The sequence below is a fragment of the Monodon monoceros genome, unplaced genomic scaffold (genome assembly GCF_005190385.1).
Source record: "Monodon monoceros isolate NGI ecotype Baffin Bay Population unplaced genomic scaffold, NGI_Narwhal_1 Super_Scaffold_16, whole genome shotgun sequence".
Taxonomy (NCBI): domain Eukaryota; kingdom Metazoa; phylum Chordata; class Mammalia; order Artiodactyla; family Monodontidae; genus Monodon; species Monodon monoceros.
Genome location: NW_021703772.1, coordinates 21,304,001 through 21,327,407, shown reverse-complemented (window position 1 = coordinate 21,327,407; position 23,407 = coordinate 21,304,001). Strand labels below are relative to the sequence as shown.

Below are 23,407 nucleotides of genomic sequence, written 5' to 3'. Positions count from 1 at the left end.
TACTATGAGCTCATTACCTGAAAGGACCCCTCCAGAGGAGTGAGAGGAGAAGAGAGAGATAAAACCAATAGGCACAATAGTGGTGGGTACAAAATACTGTGGAAATAAGAGGAAAGAGAGATTCTTGCAGGTGAGTGACTTCAGGAAGATTTCATTTAGGAATAAAGGCAATGTGTGATGTGCTGTAGGCATGCCAGGCAAAAGAAGTAGCACATGCAAAAGCAAGAAAACACAAAGAAGTGTGATGTTTTTAGGGATCCACAAATATTTCCATTTGGCTGGAGAATAGGCTCTATGGGAAAATGGTGGAGAAGGTAGCAGGTAGCAGACAGGTCATGAAGAGCCAGTAGTTTTTATTTTATCCTGTAGGCAGTGGGTAATCACGAAAGGATTTTGTCAGCAGGCGGGTGACATGATTTTTAGAAAATAGGTCTGATGGTGGCATGGGAAATGGACTAGAGACCAGTTAGGAAATCTGCAGCGGCCCCCAGGAAGACTTGAATTAAAGCAGTGACGGAGAGTGGAGAGGAGAAAATTTAGAAGGTAAAGTAGATAGGACTTAAGGGACTGGATGGTGGTTGATGAGAAATAGGAATTGAAGATAACAGAATCCTAGCTTGGATGACAGGAAGGATGGCGTCACCATTAATTATGATAAGGAATATAGAATGAACAGACAGAAAAGGTAATTCATGTATTCTTGCAAGTGTTAAATTTGAGTTATTATCTGTTGGCTGTCCCAGTACAGACACTCAGTGGGAAGTTGGAAATAGGGGTGCAGAGCCCAGGAGAGCGTTCAGGACTAAATGTATAGATTTGAGAGTCCTCCTCATTTAGGTAGAAACAGAAGTGAATGAGGTCACCTGGGAGAGTCTGTTGAGTGAGGAGGAGGGAGAATGAAGTCCTGAACACCACTGTGATTGGACAATTAGGGATAGACAGAAAAGCTGCCAGAAATGAAACAGTGTTCCTACCTCCACCCTCCCCAAAAGGTCAGAGAGACAGAAAGAACTAGAAGAGTGTTGGAAAGGAAAGAATCACAAATCAGACGTTGCACAGTGGTGAGGAGAGCTGAGCCTGGCAAAGGGCCTTTGGGGTTTGTAGTGAAGTCTTTGATGACTTTGAGGGCCCAGTGGGAGTAGAGTGATGGGGCGTTAGCCAGTTACAGTACCTGTAGGAGAAACCTTTACTGATGAAGGGAAGAGAGAGAGAGAGGATCCAGGAAGCTACAGGAGGATGTAGGACCCAGGAAGACTTTTTTTTTTTCTTTTAAAATAGCTATAACTGAGAGTAAATGAGCTGGGAGTAGGGGGCAGAAGGAGGGAGAGGTTAGTAATCAACTTGTTGGCAAGAGGTTAATTTAATTCTAATTTTGGAAAGAAATGCTGAAAAATATGTCTTTTGTCAAGTGTACAGTTAATACTGCCTTTTAAATAATTGATACTGGGTTGCTGAAATCAACATATTAGTAACTTACGAGCTAGCCACGGTGGCCTGCAGTTTTTTCTCTAGTCTTTTTCAAATTGTAAAAATCACATCAAGGAAAACGGTTGCTTAAAGGAGAAATTAAGTAGTTTGAGGACTGAGATCTCAGCCTCTCAGCTACTAAAAAGTGTCACTTTCTCATAACCTTTTTTTTTTTTAATGAATTGGAATTTTTTTGATTGAATTTTTATGCTACTTAGCTTTATCTAAAATGTGGCCTTTAAGAAAATATGAGAGGGTGATGCTTTAGAACATCTCTTGTGGGTCCCTTATTACTGACTTATGGGTGATGACACTATTTGAAAGAATTGCCTGGAATTCAGAGTTCTTTTCCCACAAATGTCACTTGGATATCACAGATAGAATCTCCCAGAGTATTTGCGAGGTAGTCTGCTATGTTGGGTGTTGGATTTCTGCTTACATCTTTAGGGCTTTGTAAGCTGTTTTTGGTATTTTTTTTTAATATAAATTTATTTGTTTATTTATTTTTGGCTGCATTGGGGTCTTCGTTGCTGCACGCACGCTTTCTCTAGTTGTGGCGAGCGGGGGCTACTCTTCGTTGCGGTGCGCTGGCTTCTCATTGCAGTGGCTTCTCTTGTTGCAGAGCACGGGCTCTAGGTGCACAGGCTTCAGTAGTTGTGGCACGTGGGCTTAGTAGTTGTGGCGCATGGGCTTAGTTGCTCCGCGGCATGTGGGATCTTCCCAGACCAGGGCTCGAACCCATGTCCCCTGCACTGGCAGGCGGATTCTTAACCACTGTGCCACCAGGGAAGTCCTGTTTTTGGTATTTTAATAACTGACCTGAAGGTGAGCGCTGTGAATTGCAAATTATGTATTAGAAGGTTGGGGTAGATTCACAGGGTTTGGGATCTTTTTGGTTTCCCCTTTTGCTTTACATTAAACAGGCCTAATGTCATTGATGCTCCAGGGAAAGTAGAGTAATTATGGAAAAGGAAAGCAGGAGTCAGGCTCTGAAACAATGAATTTACTAGAAGGAAGGCTTGGGGTTGGTCTCTTGAAATCGGGAGCAGAACATGAAATTTCTAGAGGAAATTGCTATTTAATACATACTTCAGGGTTTTCTGAATTTGTAGAACATTGACTCTTTGATGACATTTACTGTTTAAGCCCAAGTATCTTTATTTTTTTAGAACCGAGAAGTCTAGCTTCCATTTTTACAGGGTATGAAAACAATCCATGGAGTAGTTTAAATCATATACCTTGTGATATGAAACAGTAATTTTAAAATTGCAGGAGCTATTCAGCTCCAGTTTTTTCTTTACAATTACTAACATATAAATTGTTCAAAGGTGGGAATAGGAGCCTTGTTCTCCAACCTAATTTTGGAATTATCCTCTAGCAAGGGGAGTAAAACATCAATGAATTGAGAGTTTCATTTTTTTCTTTTTTTCTTAACGGTTATCTCATTTTTTGATTACATTCCTGCACTCCTTTTAGAGTACTTACTTTTCTGGGCAGATAACACTACTGCCAAGGCCTGGTAGTCTGAAAGCAGTGTCAGTGATTGAATGGGAGTGGCTTGCGGTCCGGATCTCCACCTGTGTAAGCAGTGGAGAACCTGCCCTGGCTTGATCTTGGCCCCACTCCTGGTGCTGCTTCCTGACACCTCTGTCAGCTCTTCTGTAGAGTTCTGAGAAAGAGCGCTTTATTCACTCAGCCAGTACCTTTTAGGTGCTTATCATGTGTGGGGTGCTCTTTTCAGTACTTGGAATTCAGCAGTAGACAAGACAAACAAGATCTCTACTTTCAAGGGGTAAGTGGAGGTAACAAAAGATAAACTAAAAAATTGGTGAGATAATTTTAGATAATGATAAATACTATAAGAAGTATAAGACAAGTTTAATGATAGAGAATGACAGGGTGGTAACATGGGGGTAAAGGGCTCCTTCATACGGTGTCAGGGAAATCCTCTCAGAAGAGATGATAATTTAGCAAATAACAGAATGATTTTAAAAAAGGCCAGCTCTGTTGAGATGTAAGGGAAGGCAGAAGAGGCTGAGGGAGCGTTAAGCACAGGACCCAAAGTCTGGAGTGAGCTGGCATGTGCGTGAAGCAGGAGGAAACCAGTCTAACGGGGCGGCTGGGGTGAGCAAGGAGGAGGGAGGCACGCAGGGGCTGTGTTAGGTTTGACTTTAGGATATGGAAAGGAACTTGTTTTAAGATGACTTGAGCTACAGTAGAGCTGTAGCTCTACTGAAAATGGATGCAGGGAGACCAGTTAGGAGGGGATTGTGGTAGCCCACATGAGAGGTGATGGTGCCTGGACAAGAGTGGTATAGTGAAGATGGACGGAAGTGAGTAGATGGGTGGAGAATAGCCCAAGCTCGGCACTCGGGGGAGTTTTGGGACAGACCAGTAGTCTCATCTCTTCCACAGTGTTCATCCTGGGACTCACAGAGCATGGGCACCTCCCCTTTAGCACCTGATTCATCCACCTTAGGTTGTCTTCTAAGGTTGTGCAAGGGAGAAAGCACAGCATGCTGGAGGGAGGTTAAAGGATTATAACCAAAAAGTTATCATCGCAGATTGTCAGAGGCTTTTGGAATTGCATCTCAGGGAACCTCGTATATCCTCCAAGTAGTCAGAGCAGTGGCCTCTTTTTATGAGATGAGGCTCCTTTCCAGGATGGCTTCGGCTGACGGCGCTGCTAGGCTTAGATCTGTTTTACAGTTGCTTTTAGATGTTACCAACGTCCTGCTAACCAAGGCGGTTCTGGATCCACCCTCTTTACTGTCTTTTACACATGGTAGGAATCCCATAACCCTCCCAAATTAAAGAATGAGGATCCCTGATCAGAAGAGTGTAATGAAGCTGTGTGTGATGTCTGCATCTGCATTTTAAAATCCTTATGCCTTTTCCACAGTGTCTGCTGCACAGAGCTTTACACCCCCAGGAGCCTCTGCCCCCAATTCAGCAACACATTTTGAATATGCTGGATCCCCCCACTGAGGTGACAGCTAAATGTCAGGTTCCTGTCTCTAAAATAAAGACCCTTTTCCCTCTGACTGAAGTCCTCAAGAAAAAGGACCAAGTGACTGCTCAGGACATTTTCCCAGATAAGTGAGTACTCGATGGAGCTGTGTGTGATGCTGGAACACAAAGATTGGTTGTGGTCTTAGAGGGGCTGTGGCATTAAGGGTTGCAACCTGGGTTTGTGGAATCACAAAGGTGGGAGGAAGAAACCTTTTGCTATTTGAGCCTTGCATTGGAAATCCTGGTTTCTCACATCTGTCCACTGTAGATATATTTTATCCTTGTGCACCTAGAAATTAGAGCTACCTTTGGGGTTGTTGACTTTTTGATCAGCATCAGATTCTTGATGAATTATATATATAGGAAGACAAACAATCTTTGAATATCTAAGACTGAATTTTAACATTTTTAAAGTAAAGTGCTAAGGATGAGAGGAGAGGGGTGAAAGTCGTAAGGTTTTTCGTTTTGGAGGTAAGGTGTCAGGAGAATATCGGTGAGATTTTGGGAGGGAAAATGGGAAGGAGAATGAAAAACCTGGCCCTCTGTAGTTGTGCTGTTACTGTGTTGATGTGCTTGGTTATACCATTAGTGAGGTGTAGTTTAAGGATTGTAAAATGGTTTTCATATCCTTAGATCAAGCTCTCAGGTAGCTATTAAGTGTTTTTTCCCCACATCAAGTCTGTTTAGAATTATATCAGTTTCCATTCAAAGCAGAACAAAAACAAACCTTAAGAAGCTGTTCTTATCCAGAATTATTTGGGTGTATGACATTGATTTTACCAGGTTTTGGTTTTATTATTGGTGACTTTTCTCCCCAAATCAAAACGATCTACTCATTTCTTTAGGTTGCATTCCAAGATCCAGTTTTAGATCACAATTTTTTTCCTTTTTCTTTGAGTTCCTTCCCATGGCTGTGTCTGTATTGACAAAGTAAAGCTTGTATTTGTAAATACCCCATTGGACCAGTATTGAGTAATTTCCAGAAACCTTCAATTTACAGGGTTCTGTAAATTGTTAATTTAGTGAATTATCTGCCAAGTTGAAAAGACAGGTTTGCATTTTCGGTGGCTTTTTAGAGGTTAATACCCCAAACTTTGTCAGAATTGGGGGAAAAAGAAAAAAAAACAATCGTGGGATTGAAAGATTCTCTCATGTACATTTCTAACACATCCTGGAGGCTTTTATGTTTCTTTTTAGTGTGTCACGGCTTCTTCTACATAGGAAGACTGTCACTAAAAATTCTGCTTTCCTCATCTACCTAGATCCCGCTGGATTCGTATCTTAGAGAACAGTTCAGTAAAATTCTGAGTCCTTTTCTTCCCATGACAGCCTTGCCTTAGTCTCTTCTGCAGTCATGGCTGTTCCCTCTCTGTGTATTAAAGCTCCAGTTCATGATCTTGATTACCTTCTGGTATTGTGGGAAAGAAGTGGGCCATTTTCTCCTCCTCCTGTTGATTAAACTGTAAATTAGCTGGTTAAAAAAAAAACCATACCAGCTAGACCCAGAAGGCTGTTCTGTGATTTGATCCCTGCTGTGATTACACCTTCAGCCCTGTTCCCATCTCTCACTCTTTCAGGAAGCTTGAGCCTGCCAGGCTTCTTGTTCTCTGCCCCCATAATGGGTTTGGTTTGCCACACAGCCAAATTAGCTGTGGGGGGCCGGAGAATAATCTTGCGCACACACACCTACGCACACCCCAATTCTCTGCTCTTCCTTCGCAGAAGTCTTAGTTTTTAAGAACTGCAGAAATGACACATTTAACAAATATTTATTGAGCACCTCCTATATTCAAGAATGACTCAGTCCTTCTGCAGGGTTCTTACAGCCACTCAATTTTTGTGATAAGGCTCCAATCAGCTTTACAGGTGGTCTCCCTAAGGGAAAGAAAGATTGCTAACAACCAGCTATGTTTTTGTGTATATTCAGCATCCCTGTGTCCAGGGTACATACTTCCAGTGTACGGACGAGGGGCTGAGATTGGGGGGAGGGGCAAATGTCTGTTCAGGAAGTGTCAGAGGCCAAGGAAAGACCTCTGAGCTAGGAGTCTCTAGTTTTCATTCCAGCTTTTTCACTCTTGATCTAATTTTGGTTAAATAATTTTACCTTTATGAGAGTTCCTTCATCTAAAAACAGGCTCATCGTAAGAGACATTATAACAGTAAAATCACAGATATTAAAGGACTTTAAACTATTTGGAGGGAAGGCAGTAGTCAAAACCCAGAGCAGTAATACTGTCATTATCAATAAAAACATTGAATATTTGAGAAGATATACTATTCATGCTGAACCTGTTCAATCCCTAGTGTTGAAGTGATTTCTTCAGTTCAAGAGGGTAAAAGTACCATCTGACATTGCATTCCAAAAATGTACTGAATATTACTCTTATCACAGAAAAGCATTGCTTCCCTTAGTGTTGCTGAACAACACCCTTGAAATGAAAGCATCATCTCTTGGACAGAACTTACATGAGAATAGGGACATCTGAGGTCTGATCCTGCCTATGGAACTAGTATGTGATCTTGATTTCTTTTTATCTCTATATGCAAATAGTGTAAAGTTTTCTACTTTTTTCAAGTCCCCTAAGACCCCAGTCCCTACTTACTGTCAGAGACCAACCTCACCTGGTTTTACTGGCTAAGACTTCAGACTCCAGGGTCAAGACAGTGTGAGTTGGTCCCCTTGCTCTGCAGTGTGACCTTAGTTGCAAGTTGCTTATCCTCCCTAAGCCTCAGTTTCCTCATGGGTAAATAGGGATAATAGGAATATCTGTCTCATAGAGTTGTCATGCAGGTTAGTTGAGTAATATATGCTGTTCACTGTTGTCACGCTAGAATGGCACAGTGCCGAACACATAGTAAGAATATAGTGTTTGTGAAGAGATGATTTACAAGATCCTAGTCCTGCCCCTAGCACATTTTCACCAACTACGGCAGTGGCGACGATCATGATGGTGACTTCACAGAGAAAATAGAGGCCAGTAGGTGGGAACGTCTCAGTTTTCTGGCCCATCTTACCTAAAAACATATCTGTATTGTATCTGCCTTCACTTCCTTTTTTCCTGCCTCAGTGGAAGAGGGTACCTCATCCTGTCCCAAGTTAATCCTTTCACCTATGTCCTGGGATGCTATTTCTGTCCCATCTGGTACCTCAGTCCACTGATAATTTCTTCCTTCCTTCTGTATCTTCAGCTTCTCCCTGTGTACCAGCTCCTTTCCCTCCACACATTAACATTTTATTTCTTTCCTCTAAAAGAAAATGAAGTAATCCCCTCAGTTTCCTCTCTCTAATTACTCCCTGTTATCATCATCTTTCCTTCCATAGCCAGGCTTATTAGCAGAAGAGCCTATACTGCTTCTTTTCCTAGCACTCACTGGCTCAGCCTTCTGCCCGCACCACTGCCCTGAAACTGGTCTTCTAAAAGACGCTAACTGCTGGATTTACTTAAGCGTGGCAGTCCTTTTCTTTCTTTCTTTCTTTCTTTTTTTTTTTTTTGCGGTATGCGGGCCTCTCACTGTTGCGGCCTCTCCCATTGCGGAGCACAGGCTCCAGACGCGCAGGCTCAGCGGCCATGGCTCACGGGCCCAGCCGCTCCATGGCATGTGGGATCTTCCCGGACCGGGGCACGAACCCGTGTCCCCTGCATCGGCAGGCGGACTCTCAACCACTGCGCCACCAGGGAAGCCCCCTTTTCTTTCTTGACCTCTTTGTGGCACATGACATTGTCAGTTATCCATTCCCTCTTGAAACTCATATGTCTTCCTTAACGTCAGATTCTCCACATTTTTCTCTCTAAACCTTTGACAGGCTCCCTCTCAGATTCCTCTGGGGGCTGCTTTTCTTTCCCCATCAACCTTAAATGTTGATGTTTTGTAGGACTCCTCCTCTGAAAGAGCTGACATTTATTGGACACAGGTATGTATTATCTGTTTGCATCCTTTTGGCCGTCTTATGAAGTAGATTCTTTTATTCACTTCATCTTAAAGCTGAGGATACTGAGGCTTAGAGGAGGTAAGAAACTTCCTCAGGATCACAGCTGGTTAAGCGATGGAGATGGATTTAAACGCAGGCAGTTTGACCCCAGAGCTTACCCTGTCAACGATTATGCCAGGCTGCACATCCTAAGACCTTTATTATCAATATTTCACATATGGGTCTCCAAAAATGACTAAAAATCTTGTCTATCCTAATATACTTCCATCTTATCCGCTGGATCTTAAGTATCTACAGACAACTCAAGGTCAGTATGTCCAGAAGTGACTTCATCACCTTCTTTCTCTTTCCACACTCCCTTCAACCCCCTCTTCATGCTGTGACTCTCTGTTTCAGTGAATGACGCCTAATCTCCAGGGAGTCATCCCTGTTCTTCACCGCCCACATGTAACTGCCTTACCAAGTTGTATTAGGTTCACCTCAAGTTCACTCCTTTTGCTTCGGGTTAGGACAGTGGCTAATAGCATTGATTTGGATCAAAACCCAAGTATTTCTTTCTAATAGTGGTTAAAATTGGCAAGTTGCTGTGTGCCAAGTTGTGATAACAAATACCTGCCTTTTAGGAGGCTGTTTAGGAGAGTGGTTAAAAGTCCGGAGTTGGCTGTGGACCCCTTACTGTGTGCTTTAGACAAGGTCAGGCCCTTTTGAGCCTTGGTTTGCTTAATTGTAAAGGGACATAACAATAACAATAGCTGACTCGTGTGCTTGGCTCCGTGACTGATGGTGAGTTAGTTCTTACTAGCATCGCCCACTGCCATTGCTTTTATGTAGGTTTCATTTTAGCCTGCTTTACTGAGATAACCCCTTGACTGATTCCCCTAATTCCAGTCTTAGCCCCTTCCCACCCATTCTGCATTCTGCTATCTGAGTGATTTTTTTAAAAACAAATCTGATCACATCACTCCCTTCCTTAAAATTCTTTAATGCAGTGATTCTTAATCTGTGTGTGTTTGTGTATGATGGACCCTTTGGATAATCTGATAAAAACTGTGAACCCTCTCCCCAGGAAAATGCCCTAACATAATAAATTTTGCATGTAGTTTTAGGTGGTTCACAAATTCCTTGATGTCATCCTTGGATGCCTGATTAAAAACCTTTGCTTTCAAGGCTTTCCATTACCTTCAGCTTAAGACCAAATTCTGTTACACAAATGAGAAAACCCAGATAAGCAGAAGGAAGAGAAATGTCTGTCCAGCTACCTGGAGAACCACTTTCTTTCCTCACAGATTGTGTCTACGATTTAGATATTTTCTATCATCATCTCTCACTACTTCCCAGCTTGCACTTCATGCCCCAGCCCAACACAGCTACCTGCTATCCTCTCAAAGGGATATGCTGCTTACCACAATATTTTGTTAATTGCCTGTTTATATATTTATCTTTTTTATTTGGCTGAACTTCTTGAAGGTGATGATTATTAACTTTTATATATTTAGAATCTAGAGCCTAATTTAGGGGTCCACACATAGTAAGTATTAGGTAAATGTGTGGCTAAATAAATGAATTACAAGATTTATACTCGGGCTTCCCTGGTGGCGCAGTGGTTGAGAGTCCGCCTGCCGATGCAGGGGACGCGGGTTCGTGCCCCGGCCCAGGAAGATCCCACATGCCGCAGAGCGGCTGGGCCCGTGAGCCATGGCCGCTGAGGCTGCGTGTCCGGAGCCTGTGCTCCGTACCAGGAGAGGCCACGGCAGTGGGAGGCCCGTGTACCGCAAAAAAAAAAAAAAGAAAAAAAAAAGATTTATACTCATATATGAAAGAAAAGGAGAAGAGAAGAAAGAACAACAAATTATCCAGGGTCCCAACATCCAAATGCAGCAACTGTTAACATTTCTGTGTCTGCTGTGACCTTGCATGGATAATGTGTACCTTCCAGAGCTCAGCTCCCTCATAGATAATTTGGGGATGAGAGTCATTGTGCTTTCCCACTTCAGATAGACATTATGAGTTTAATATATGTAAAATTCCTAATTAAATCCTGTTAAATGATTCAATCTTGAGATTATTAAACATATTAAATTTTCACTACTTTCTGCTATTTTCTGGACTTGCCTTTACCTGTGCAGTTCTGGCGAATTAGTATATATGTCTCCTTATTCTTCCTTCCCTAGAATCTTATTTGGGAGGGTTTAAGAAATTCTTCATGTGATTCAACCGTGTTTTCTCATGGAACTTAGCATAGTGCTTTGTATGTTTAATGCTTCTTAATACCACTGTATAAGTTAATTTGTATTTTTGGAAGAGAATAGGTGAATAGTTGATATGGTACTTTTTGTTGTAGTGTTCTCCTGAGGAACAAACTGAAGATCAGAGAGGACAGTAACTTACTAGACTCTAAACTCTAGACATACAAAAATGAATACACAGTCAATACCTTCAAGAAGGTGTAAGATTCCAGGCTAGCCAGTGGCAAAACTGAGGCTAGAATCTGGGTCTTTTTCCTCCAAATCTTCAGCAGTACCATGTTGTCTTTCTCTTGGGAAGAACCGGCAAAGGTTAACTGAAGTGGCTGTGACTTTTTTTTTTTTTTTAAAGAACTCAAATTCTGATAGAATTTTGTGCTGCCTCAGATTTGTGCATTTTCCCTCCATTTTTGCCACCAAGGCTTTGTGTGTTTCTTTCTTATTCTCCTTGAAGGAAAGGGCTCTGAATGACTCACCCCTTATCTCTTCTTTACTTCTCAAAAGGAAGAAGGCAAGTGGTGAATGGGAAAGATGTCAAGTAATAAAACTTAATTCTTGTTTGTAAGGCCGTAATGATTACTTTAGTTCTTTCATCTAGCTGTAAGAGGAGATTCATTATTGAAATATCATTGAATAAGCTAACTTAGGTCTTACTTTGCTTTATTTTTAGGATAACCTCTTCAAGCCTCACTATCTGAAAGCTGGGCTTTTGAATAAAAACATCACATTTAGAAATGGTTACTAATAGTAGTACTCTTAGTTACTAATTTCCCTTCTCATTCAGCCATTTCTTTTTTTTTTTTTTTACATCTTTATTGGAGTATAATTGCTTTACAATGGTGTGTTAGTTTCTGCTTTATAACAAAGTGAATCAGTTATACATATACATATGTCCCCATATCTTCAGCCATTTCTTGACAGCTGCTTTTGCCCCAGATTGATTATTTGTCTGGGAGAAGGATCTTCATAATCTCTTGTGTTCAGCAGCGTAAGTGAGATTATGGGCAGAGTCTTTGGATTTTTTTTCTCCTTTGCAATTGACTTGACCTCCTTTTGACTTTAGGCAGGCTGTTAAAGCCAGCTTGTTACTTGAAGCAAGATGTTTGATATACTTCCTCCGAGTCATCTTTCCCTTATCACACAGATGCTTTTGGACTGTTAGCATATTGCCCAAGACAGAATTAGGTTTATGAAGGAACAGATTAAAAGTTTTCTTTTGAAAGTGGTTTTTTTAGTTTAAGACTTCTCTAAGAGCAAGCTCTTGCATGTTTGAGGATTGTCTAGTAAGTTTTGACAGCTGTAAGTAGAAGCTTATAAAGCTCTCACATACACGATGAAGAAGACAGGTTATTAGACACAAAGGTCTTCTATGTACATGGAAAGCTAATAGCTATCAGTTCTCAGGCAGAAACTAGCACATAATAACTGAAGGGTAAATGGGTTTCATACTGAGATGCTAAGTTTCCATTACCTGTGCTTGCAGTTTCATCTTTTGAAAGGGCTTTGTGATGCGGCTGCTAATTCTGATTTCCCTACTGCTGGAAACAAAGCCAGGGCTGCTCCAGGCAGGCTGTCAGGGGTCCAGAGGGTGGGAGGGGAGGCAGCCGTTTGTAAAGGAGGACTAAGCGCAGATGCTTATTTTTGAGTCTTGAAAAATAAATGTATACTTTTCACATTAGCAATTCTGGGTTTTGTATTGTTTGTTCAGTTTTAAGGGGAGAGAAAAAGAAAAACCAAACATTTATTTCTTTTCCAGCCATGAAGAGGGACCCACCTCTAAAAAACTGAAGACTGAGGGAGATGAAGCCCACTTTAGTATTTCCAGCCTGGCTGAAGGCAGTGTCACCCGTGTAAGCAGAACTTGTTGGGTGTGCTCCCCTCTTTCAGGAAGGTTGGGGCTTGGGGAGATTGCATCAATTTTTGTTAGTCTTTTAACGTAGCACTTTCCTTGGTCCTTTCAACATATAAGCCATATATGTCCATCCCACACTTTTTCCTTTCTTCCTTTAATTATTGTCAGTGAATTACCTGTAGAATTATTTATATTGATATATACATAGTACATAGAGCACTATATAGTATACACAGCGTGAAACATCACTTTCGTAGAGTTTTTTTGGTAACTTCATTTTGCAGCTTTCTGTTTAGTCACAATGGTAGGATAAGTGGGGGGGGGGGTTAATGATACGAGTCTTAATCTCCAAGTATGTAAGCTTTAAGAGTATAATTCTCTTTTTTCTAATATACAACTTCATAACAGTTTTCACTAGTTTAGGATTTCCCCAAACCAGGTATCCTTTGACACTTGAGATCTTCTTTATTTAATGGGATGGTTTTTGGAACTTGAACGTATTGCCTTGTTTTAAGTGGCATTATTTTGAATCAGTGGATCTTAAAAATTGTCCCTTACTACTAGCCAAATATACTAGGAAGGATAGCTAGCCCTAGGGCATACCTTTTCCCCACCTGAGAAAGTAATGCTCTCAGAAAAACTGAATGTCTGAAAAATGATTTGGATTTTATTTCAATGTCTTGTAGTAAAGGAAAAAGCATCATGACCTTATTTATTCTGGGAGCTTTTCTGACTGCTCTATACCAGAGTGGACTGGAAACTTTAGTACATTTTGTACCAACATTTCCCAGCCATTGTAGAATCCCATTGTCTTCTCCCCCTCGAGCTGAACTTAAGCCCTATTAAGGTTGGGATCGGAAGGTAAAAGACATAGGTATGATCAGAAAGTGCCGTATAGTGTGGCAGAGATTTTCTTCTTTGAAACTTTCCCACCTAGCACTGATTTGCTTTTACTCTGGGGGACATGTTTAGTTTGGGCATGTTTGAATAGTCTACCAAAACTTCAATGCCAAAGGGTCAGCAGCAGCCCCCAGGAAGGACAGTTCAGTGAATTAAGCATCAGGCTATTATTTCTCGTGTCATCTTAGTGGAACAAAGGTATTCTGAACTGACCCTGCACTGCAGAATCCTCCCGTTCCTAATTGGTTGGGTGTCAGGATGGACAGGCAGTCTGCCACATAAAGCCTTCAAACTGGGCCGCCTGGTGCCTTGGGTGCCTTGGGTCATACTTCTGACCCCTCCGGAAAGAAGTCAGTTTGCATGAGGAGAGGTAAGTGAAAATACAGACAGAGGACAGCCCTTTGACCACAGGAATCCACTAGCTTTTAACAGATCCGTAGAAATGAAAATGAACAGAAAAGGGCCTTCACTTTGTCTTTGCCTCTATTTTATGAGAACACACTTATTACATCAAGCTGTCTTGTCTTGCCTGGGTGCTGCCAAAAAGAGAAGTGACCTGCAGTTTCATTGTCTGTGGGTGTGTTCTAGGTTGGAAGTGTGAATCCTGTTGAAAACTTCCGTGTTCTAGTGAGGCAGAAGAAGACCAGCTTTGAGGAAGGTAAGAGATGTGCCGTAGGCTTTGCAGTTAAGGAAAAGTGGTTAATTAGGTTAACTGAATTAAGTCTAGACTAGTAAGTGTCACCTTTGGTCATAATGCCTTATATAGCAGTTTTCTTTCCTGGTGGATCTTTGTGACTGTCCCTTGTTGGTAAGCTCACCGAGATAACATTATGAGCACAGGAGGGTAAACTCAGCACAGGTCTGCTAAACAGAGACAAGCTAATTTGTAGGTCTCCCTGTTAAGAAAACTGGGGGCCAGAATCTTGGAGCTTTTAGTTCCACTTCAGTGAAATCCTTTGGGAATAAAACGTTTTTGTGTCATATCTTCCTATTTTCTGAGACATATAATTTTCGTTCTCTCCTAAGAGTTTCAGCCCCTTGACAGTAATCTCGGAAAGACCTTACTGCTGCCCTTAGATTTGATCCTTCTGAAATTGACCCTGTCCTCACATTTTTCTTTTCAGATATAACCTAGAATTCCATTTAGGCTTGAGCTGATATTAAAACAGCTTTGAGGGATGGATAGAGGGTCTCAGACTGACATTCATTCACTTGATTGCATTCAGGTTCCTGTTCATTCACCTTTAATGAATGGCAGCTGGCAATTGTAATCCTGCAGGTTTGTGTGTAACAGTATTGCATTCATTATTGCTACCCAGGGTCAGGACTGCGAGCTGCCTTCTCTGAGTGTTTATGTTCATGTGTGCACAGAACCTTCTCTTCCAACTTCTTGGCATTTTGGGGGAAATGAGTCCTAAATGCCTAGAAACACTACAGCTTTTTAATCATCTATAGTACCTAGCGTAGGTCTAGGGGCCTTACCGCTTAGAGTGTGAGAATCCTAGCAAGATGCCTAGACTTCCTGTGCTGTTGCCCAAAGGCAGTTATAACCAGCTGAGAGCATATAATCTGCCAGGCCAAATCTTGTTGGTGGGAACACAGAGGCCAAGCCCGTGAGAATTTCCTGAGGAAGACCAGCCCATCCTCATGGTAATCTGCATTCTTTTAGGTGGGGTGTGTATGTTTTGTGTTCTGAGAATGGGGAAGAGCTTTTTGCCCTGTTAAAGACTGAAGTATAGAAGAAAACCTTGAGTTTTAACATAAAACAAAACTACATCTAAATAGAAGGAGGAAATCTAAAATTAAAGTGACAGCTTCCAGAAGGATTGGGGGAAACAGTACTTCAGAATTTCTCTCCTTCTAATACTGGGTTAATCAAAGGAGGCTTTCACAGCATTGAACCTGTCTTGTCTCTTAGGCTGCATATTGTGACTGTGTGTTTGGAAGGGGGCAGAAACACCGCTGTGACAAGTCAACAAACTCGGTCATCTATCATGGTTGTTGTGTTTTTTGAAGACAGATTGAGGCCTTCTTATCTTGTGATGATATGTTATGGATTACATCAGCCAAAGTCAAAGGTCGTCCCTTTGGAAGTAATTGGTCTTCCTGGTTGGTGTAGGTGTGATCTCTTCAGGGACCTAATGTAGCATCATCACAATTATAAAGGCAGCCTACTAGTTAGTTCAGGTCATTGTGCTGGCATCTACTCTTTGTCTCGGTTATTCCACATAGCGGTCCTGCAGAGTCACGTGAGCAAGTGGAGAAAATAGTAGAGCTCCAACAGCTGGTGTCAGAATTTTCTGAAAAAGAAAGTTATGTGTATTGGGAAAATACTTTGATAAGCCTTTGGGGTAGAGACTGAGTCCGTGTCCCCAGGCTTGGTTGTTGGCCAGTGCTGGGGTTCAGAGGAGGAGGAAGCTGCTAGCACCGTAGGAGTGGAAAAACTGGAGCTAGTTTCAGGAGGGAAGGGGGTGAGGAGAACAGGTAAGAGGGAGAGGATGTGAATGTATTTATGTAAGGGCACAGCATTCTGCAGTACGTTCCCAGCTCATGACTGCAGATACTCGGTGTCAGTAAAACTCTGGAATGCTTGGCTGGAATGCTCCATCTGGGGAAACTGGTGAGGAGGCAGTTTGGGGTCTGAAAGTCCTTCAGGCAGAGCAGAGAAAGCTCCTGAGAGCACCAGAGGCCAGAGTCTAAAGAGGTCATGAGAGTAAATTCCTGAGAATTTGCTTACATCTTAGGAAAACAGTGTTTCTCCTAGACTAATTGGGGATTTAAAGCAGTCTTGTGAAAATAACAAGGGCAAGTGGCCCCTCGATGGCATATAGATTATAATAGGTATTATTATTCCCATTTTATAGGTGGAAAAACTGTAAAACTGGAAGAAATGAACTTCCCCTCCAAATCACACAGGGATTCAAATCCATGTCTCCTTCGAATACTGGATTTTTCTACCTAGCAGTACTATTTCTCCTGATTCCTAATGCCTTCCTTTCCTACACGCTTCTTTGTTTAAACATTATAAGGTCAAGCATCTCAAACCTTGTGCCCATAGATAGGATTTTTGATGAGTAGACGGTTCTTTTCTGTTGAACGTGACTGCATGCTGGCACGTTGTAGTGCTGTGATGGTGGATGTCCCTCTGTACCTCCATCTGGGACTTATCAGTCAGAGATCTCCAGTGACCTCACAAAAGCAGACTTTCTGCAGAGCTGCAAGAAAATGGGACTGCCCACTTGTTAGCAACTAGTTCTGTTTCATGGTCCTAAATTGGCTTCCCTTTTTTGCTTCAAGCTCCAGAAATTTTGTTTCTTCATTACTTTTCTACCTTTGTTCTTCTACTTGTATATCTCTTTGCTAAGCTCTTTGTGAGCCAGGACTCACCTTGCAAGCCCAAAGTACCCCTCCAGACTTAAAGCTGCCTCCCTGGTATCGGTGTTCTAGAGGCAGAAGCCCTTCTCTTCTCTCTAGTGTATGTTTTTTAAATTCAGTTGCCAAAAGCATGATTAATATTAGATAGTTTTACCCTTAGTTAGAACTTGGCCCTTTCACCTATTGTTACAAACTAAAATATGGGTGTAATTCCTTTTTACCTGTACTAGTAGCAGAGTCATACTGAGAGTATTGTGACCCTATCCCCTTGACATCAGCAGTAGGCAGCTACACATTTTCTTATCTAGTTTTTGGTGTGAGGGATGTTTCTTGTCCTACGATTATTGGCATAGAGTAGATAACACTGAACCCCAGGAATGTGTTCTTTCTGGCTGTTGATGCTTCTGTAAGATGTCTTTGATTCTCAGGTGCTCTTCTTTTTCTGGTCCCTTTCTTTCTCCCTCACTACCCACCCACTCTTCTATTACTACAGTTTTAAAATAGAAAATTCTTGACCACAGCTGTATATATAATAATCATCGCTCAGTTGTGAAAGTGGGGTTGTTTCCCTCACATAGTATTCGTAAGCACATCAGCACCATCATCTGTGATGTCTGTTGTGTGTAGTTGTGGATGGATTATTGGAGAACCTGAGTCCACAGAGTTCTCAGAGACTCCTCAGCAGTGACAGGGTGGCAGAGCTCTGTTCCACCAAGCTGAATTCACAGGAGCCTGATTGGTTGAAAAAACAACCTGTCAAGAAAAGGCGTCCTAAGTAGAAGTGGTATGGACTCCTATCTGGGGTCTGTTATTTAACATTAGATTCATGTGCAGTGAGTGTAATGTGCACACGTCCATTTGATAGGTGATGATGACTTTATTCTGTGGCTACTGAGATATTTCATTTTTCTCACATCTCTTTCCTCTCTCTCACTTTGTTTGGATCACATCTCATCCTCAAGTCTGCTGCCTTTGTTCTCTAACCTATCTTATTCTCATACATCAAACAACATCCTTTCAATTTTAAAGGACATTTCTTAAAATTCACTTCTGCAAGATCTCCCAAAATTAGGCGGAACGTTATTACCACAATTAGTAATAAAGTTATATTATTCAGCAAAGTCAAATAGATAATTTTTTTCAACTCTGTGGGTAGAGCAGTTTACTTACACACATTATATGATTTTCTGCCATGAATCAAGCCTAACTTGTGGATTCTCAAGAGTTGGGATCTAGGAGAAATTTCGTGTGTGTGTGTGTGTGTGTGTGTGTGTGTGTGTGTGTTATGTATTTTCTTTTTTTAATGGTGTATTAATCTTGGCTATGGATTATGTAACCTATTATAGCTCTTTCCAGATAAACATAAGAAGATAAAAATATGGCCTTTATTATTTTGCACAGAGCTGGTAAATTTAAGAAAAATAACCTCCGTTAAATACCTTGAACGTCTTGAAAGAAGGATACAAATACAAACAGAACTAAAATTTTAAGTATCTTTAGCTGTATAAAAGTTTTGTTTTGTTTTTTAACAGTTTGACATACTTTCTTAGTCCTTTCCCAAAATAGCAGTGATCCATCTAATCACAAGAGAGAAAATACATGAGTACATATTCTAGAGGTTTAGTCTATACTTTTATATTTTTTATTAACTACCTTACTTGTTCTTCACTGGCTTTCTTTTTAACTTGTCTAGTTTTAAATTGTTAAACTCCAGGACTTGATGATCCAGGCTTATTTTACACCTCACTTATCAATGACAAGTAGTCTCATTTGAAAACAAAAATCAGTTTATTTGGAATTGTAAAGGATAACTACTAAAAGGGCATGTTATTATTTGACGTGGTAATTGTGTATCAGTGACCCTTAGGGTCTTGTTCATCTTCCGTGTGGCATGGATTGAGGCCCAGAATAGCTGAGATGACTTTCCACGGATTATTGCAGATATGTGGATCAGATTCCAGAGAGCCAGTTCTTGGCCTCTTGTGGCTTAAACATCTTCATTGCTTGCTTACATTTCACTAGACAGCACAGCACTGCTCTGAAGTTTACATTTTAATATAATGAAACTCATTAACCAAATAATTAAAATGAAATCATTGAAATGAAGACAAAAAGAAAAAATAAAAAAGACATAGCTTAGAAATCAAAGACCGTCATATACACACAACCACTTTATAAGTAAGTGTTTTCAGTTTTCACAATTCTCCCTAAAAGGCGTCTGTCCATTCTTACTCAGCTTCTAGCATCTTTTCAAATTCCTGTCAATCTGTAGATCAGAATATCTCTAATTACAGAGTATGGCTCTTGTAAAATGTAGCCTGGCTGTCTGTTAAAAAAAGAGAGCGTACAAATCCTGTTTGCTATAGGTAAGCTCTCTGTGAGCACCAAGATTTCTTCCTGAGAGCATTAAAGGACGTCTGTATGTGATACACGACAGCATTTTCATTCTCCCAGTGTTTTGTTTTCTCATGCCAGGTGGTAAAGTTGCTTGCCTTAAACCTGCTGAGTATTTTTTTCCCTTTTTAGGTTAAAAATAAAAGAATATTTTTCCCTCTGGCTGAAAATTTGGAACTCATATGAATGCTTTCCCTGTGTCAGAACAGCTAGAAGAACAGAGTCCATTCAAGCCTGCATTTAACGTAGTGACCCACTGGCTTGCTTTGTTGACCCGTGCCAGCTGCTGGAAACACCGAATTAAATGATGGGTGCTTTGGAGAAAGGGTGTGTTACCCAACTTGCTTTTGGAGTTCACCCTTGCAGGAAGTGCTAATGAGAATGATTTGTGAAGCAAAAAGCTGTTGAAGTACTTACTCACGGCAATTTGGTTTTTTCTTTATTGCCTATAAATTCATGGTGCATTCATGGTGCATGGTAGATCACTGTCATGCAGGGCATTGCACTTGGTTCTCCTTGAATTGGAGAATTGTCTTCACGATTGTTTCTTAAGCCCAGCTGGTTGATAAAGGAAACTGATTTCAGGTTGTGCTGATGTGCAAACTGCTTTCATCAATGACTTAAAGTGACTGCTTGTGGCAAACAGCAGAAGCTCTTAACCAATTAAGATGTTTAGGAAAGGATGTTAGGCTTTTGTTAAAATAGTAACTAATGGGCTGAAATGTGTTAAGAGGAACCTAGAAACAGCTTGGAGTCCCATTTAAAGGCAATAAAAGTATTTTGGTCCCCTCCCCCTTTCAAATTATAAGTGCAGGGCAAAAAGTATGCTTACACAGAAAGAAGTGGCAAGTATAATTTAGTACACTTAGTCCTGTCTGTTCCCATGTCTACATAAAATTTTTAAAATGGCATACTAGTTTCTTTGGTCAGAAAAGGGAGAGAAGTTTGGTTCAGATATAGAACACAGTTTCAGCAGGGCTTGAGAATATTATTAGTGTAGATGTCCTTAGACATAAATTAACTTTTTTTTTTTGTAGTTTCTTATGGACAGTTGCAGAAAAATCTTTAGTTAATAGTTATGATTAAAGACTCTGCTGTAGATTGAATTGTGTTCCCCCCAAAATTCATATATTAAAGCCCTGACTCCTCATGTGATGGTATTTTGAGATGGGGCCTTTGGGAGGTCATTAGGTTTAGATGAGGTCATGAGGGTGGAGCCCTCATGATGGGATTAGTGCCCTTATAAAAAGAGACACCAGAGTTTGCACTCTCCTCTTCTCTTTCTTGCTCTTTTTTTTTCTCTGTGATGTGAAGGTGACTGTCTGCAAGCCAGGAAGAGAGCCCTCACCCAAACCTGACCATGCTGGCACCGGCTTCCAAACTGTGACAAAATAAATTTCTGTTGTTGAAGGCAGCTAGCCCATGATATTTTGTTATGTCAGCCTGAGCTGACTAATACAGGCTCATTTTCTTTTCCTTTGTCAGATTAAACTGCTGAAATCCTGTATTTTATCTCTTTATGTCTTTTAGTGGTAATGAGATGCAACTGTAACACTCAAGCTAGTCACTGTATTTCATTGGTAGGCCATTGGAGTCAGGAGCCATTTCTTATATGAGAACTATCTAACTATAATTCTCTTGCCCTTGGAACCTTGTAGTGTTTCCTTGGGGCATTGAGGATAAGATTTACTGTGTGAGCTTTTCAGCAGTTATTCTATAAAAGAAACATCTAGTGTCTCCTTTCTGTCTGTGGTAAATCTCCACAAATCTCTCAGTTAAATTGCACTTATTTATTGCCAGTTTTTAAATAGTTCATTGAAGTATAATTTTCTACTATAAAGTGTAGTCATTCTAAGTGCAATTTAGTGATCCTTTATAAATGGAAAAGGTTATACAGTCATCACCACAACCCAGTTAAAGAACTTTTCCTTCAACTCCGGGAAGTTCCCCATGGCAGTGTGTAGTCAGTTCTTTTTTTCCCCCACCACCACCTCAAGCAACTATTTTCTGTCTCTATAGCTTTGTCTTTTCTGGAAATTTTACGTAAATGGAATCACTCAATATGCAGTGTTTTGCATCTGACTTCTTTTACTTAGCGTAAGGTTTTTGAAGTTTGTCTATGTTGTAGCATGTATCAATAATTGACTTCTTTTTGAGCTGAATAATATTCGGTTTTAATGAATATGCCACAGTTTGTTTATCCACTCGCCAATTAATGGATATTTGGATTGTTTCCAGTTTTTAGCTATTACAAATAATGCTGCTATGGATATTTGCATACAAGTCTTTGTATGTTTTCAGTTTTCTTGGGTGGGAGTGGAATTGCTGAACCATTTGGGAAGTTTATGTTTAACTTTTTAAGAAATAGCCAAACTCTTTTCAAAAGTGGCGTACCATTTTATATCCCCACTGGCAGTGAATGAGGGTTCCACTTTCTCCACATCCTTGATAACCTTGCATTGTCAGTCGTTTCAGTTATAGCTATTTTAGTGCGAATGTGTCAGTGTATCATTGTGGTTTTAGTTTGCAGTTTCTTAAAGACTGCTAATGATGCTGACCAGTTTTCATGTGCTTATTAGCCATTCATATATCTTCTATCTTGTTTATCATGTTTTTATTCTTCTATGGGCTGTCATATTGTTGTCATCTATAAGAAATCTTTGCCTAGCCCAAGCCACAAAGATTTTCTCCTGTGTTTGCTTTTGAAAGTTTTAGGCCTATAATTCATTTTGAGTTGATTTTTGTAAATGAGTATTTGGTAAGTGTGTAGGTTCATTGTTTTTCAGAGGGATAACTAATTGTCCCAGCACCGTTTGTTGAGAAGACTGTCCTTTTCCCATCGAATTGCCTTGGCACCTTGTTGAAAATTATTTGACCATAAGTGTAAGAGTTTATTTCTGTAGTCTTCAATTTAATTACATTGATCTATGCCTGTCCTTCACTAATACATTGCTTTGTTTACTTTAGCTCTATAGTAAGTTTTGAAATACTGTATCATAAGTCTTCCAATTTCGTTCTTTTCTAAAATTGTTTTGGTTAATCTAGGTCCTTCACATTTCCATATAAATTTTAGGATCAGCTTTTCGATTTTTTAGGGATTTTGATAGGGATTGGGCTGCACTGTTTCTGTGGCTACTTGGTTCCTTCTGCCAACTTCCTGTATTAGTTTGATGACATCCACTCAGGTCTGAAGCTAGACAGATACTATAAAATTACTACAGCACTATTAGTACAGTATTACTACAGCACTACTGTCATCTTGCATTCTGCCTCCCTCCTACCACTCATCTAGAATGGGATCAAGTCTAGACGGTGTTCTGAATTCTGTATCACTTTAGTATTTAGTAAATTATCATATTTTAGTATGGTTCACCAAGTTTTAGAATTTGTTTTAGGACCTTAGAAAATTATGGAAAAAGAAAAAAAGAAAATCTTGGAGATGCTCTTTCTCTGCCCTCTCCACTCCCTACTCCCAACCTCAACGCACACTGCCAAGCATATAGCATGTGTACATTACATAAATGAGCTAAAAAAATCACTTCCTCGAGGGCTTCCCTGGTGGCACAGTGGTTGAGAGTCCGCCTGCCGATGCAGGGCACACGGGTTTGTGCCCGGGGCCGGGAAGATCCCACATGCCGCGGAGCGGCTGGGCCCGTGAGCCATGGCCGCTGAGCCTGCGCGTCCGGAGCAAAAAATCACTTCCTCATTTGATGAAAAGAACTTCCTTTAGTTTCTTTCTTATGTTAGCATCATGTCCCAGTTTTGCACTACTTTAAGTGCAATCCTTTCTGGAAATGGAGGAATTAGACTAAAGAGTGGATGTTCCTTGTTCTTAACTTAACTGCTATATGCCCTGTAAATATGAACTAATAACCTTCAGGTTTTATGGGACATGTTCAGTGGGTCTTTAATAGTTAAATTGAGTGTTTTTAGTAAAAAAATTAAAAGACCATAGAATGCCATGAAACCCACCCATTGGCCAGCAAACTTAAAAATTTCCAGCTGACTTGGGAACAGGTCTGGTCTTACACACAAGTTATTTAAGATGAGATATATTATTCATCCAGAATGAAAAAGACTTGTCGTAATGTTCCCTATATAAACTCGTCTTGAGGCCAGTGGGCTGAACCAGATGCCATTATTTTAGTTTCTCATTAGCTTACACTATCACCTTTTTTTCTAGAGTGAGCTAAGACCAAGAGACCTTCAAAATCTTTCTTCCTGTGGCTACAC

General features: G+C 40.7%; 1 protein-coding gene across 2 annotated transcripts in view; it reads left to right on the top strand.

The window, feature by feature from the left end:
- The window catches only part of XRCC5 (X-ray repair cross complementing 5), a 91,741-nt gene that overhangs the window by 41,780 nt on the left and 26,554 nt on the right, over positions 1-23,407 (top strand). For both annotated transcript variants that reach the window (XR_003793888.1, XM_029224958.1), the window contains exons 14-16: positions 4,370-4,566; positions 12,410-12,503; positions 13,994-14,063. Coding sequence is in view for 1 of the 2 variants with exons in the window: in XM_029224958.1 (XP_029080791.1) it covers positions 4,370-4,566; positions 12,410-12,503; positions 13,994-14,063 (361 nt within the window). In the remaining variant the exon portion in view is untranslated. The remainder of the gene's footprint in view (positions 1-4,369; positions 4,567-12,409; positions 12,504-13,993; positions 14,064-23,407) is intronic.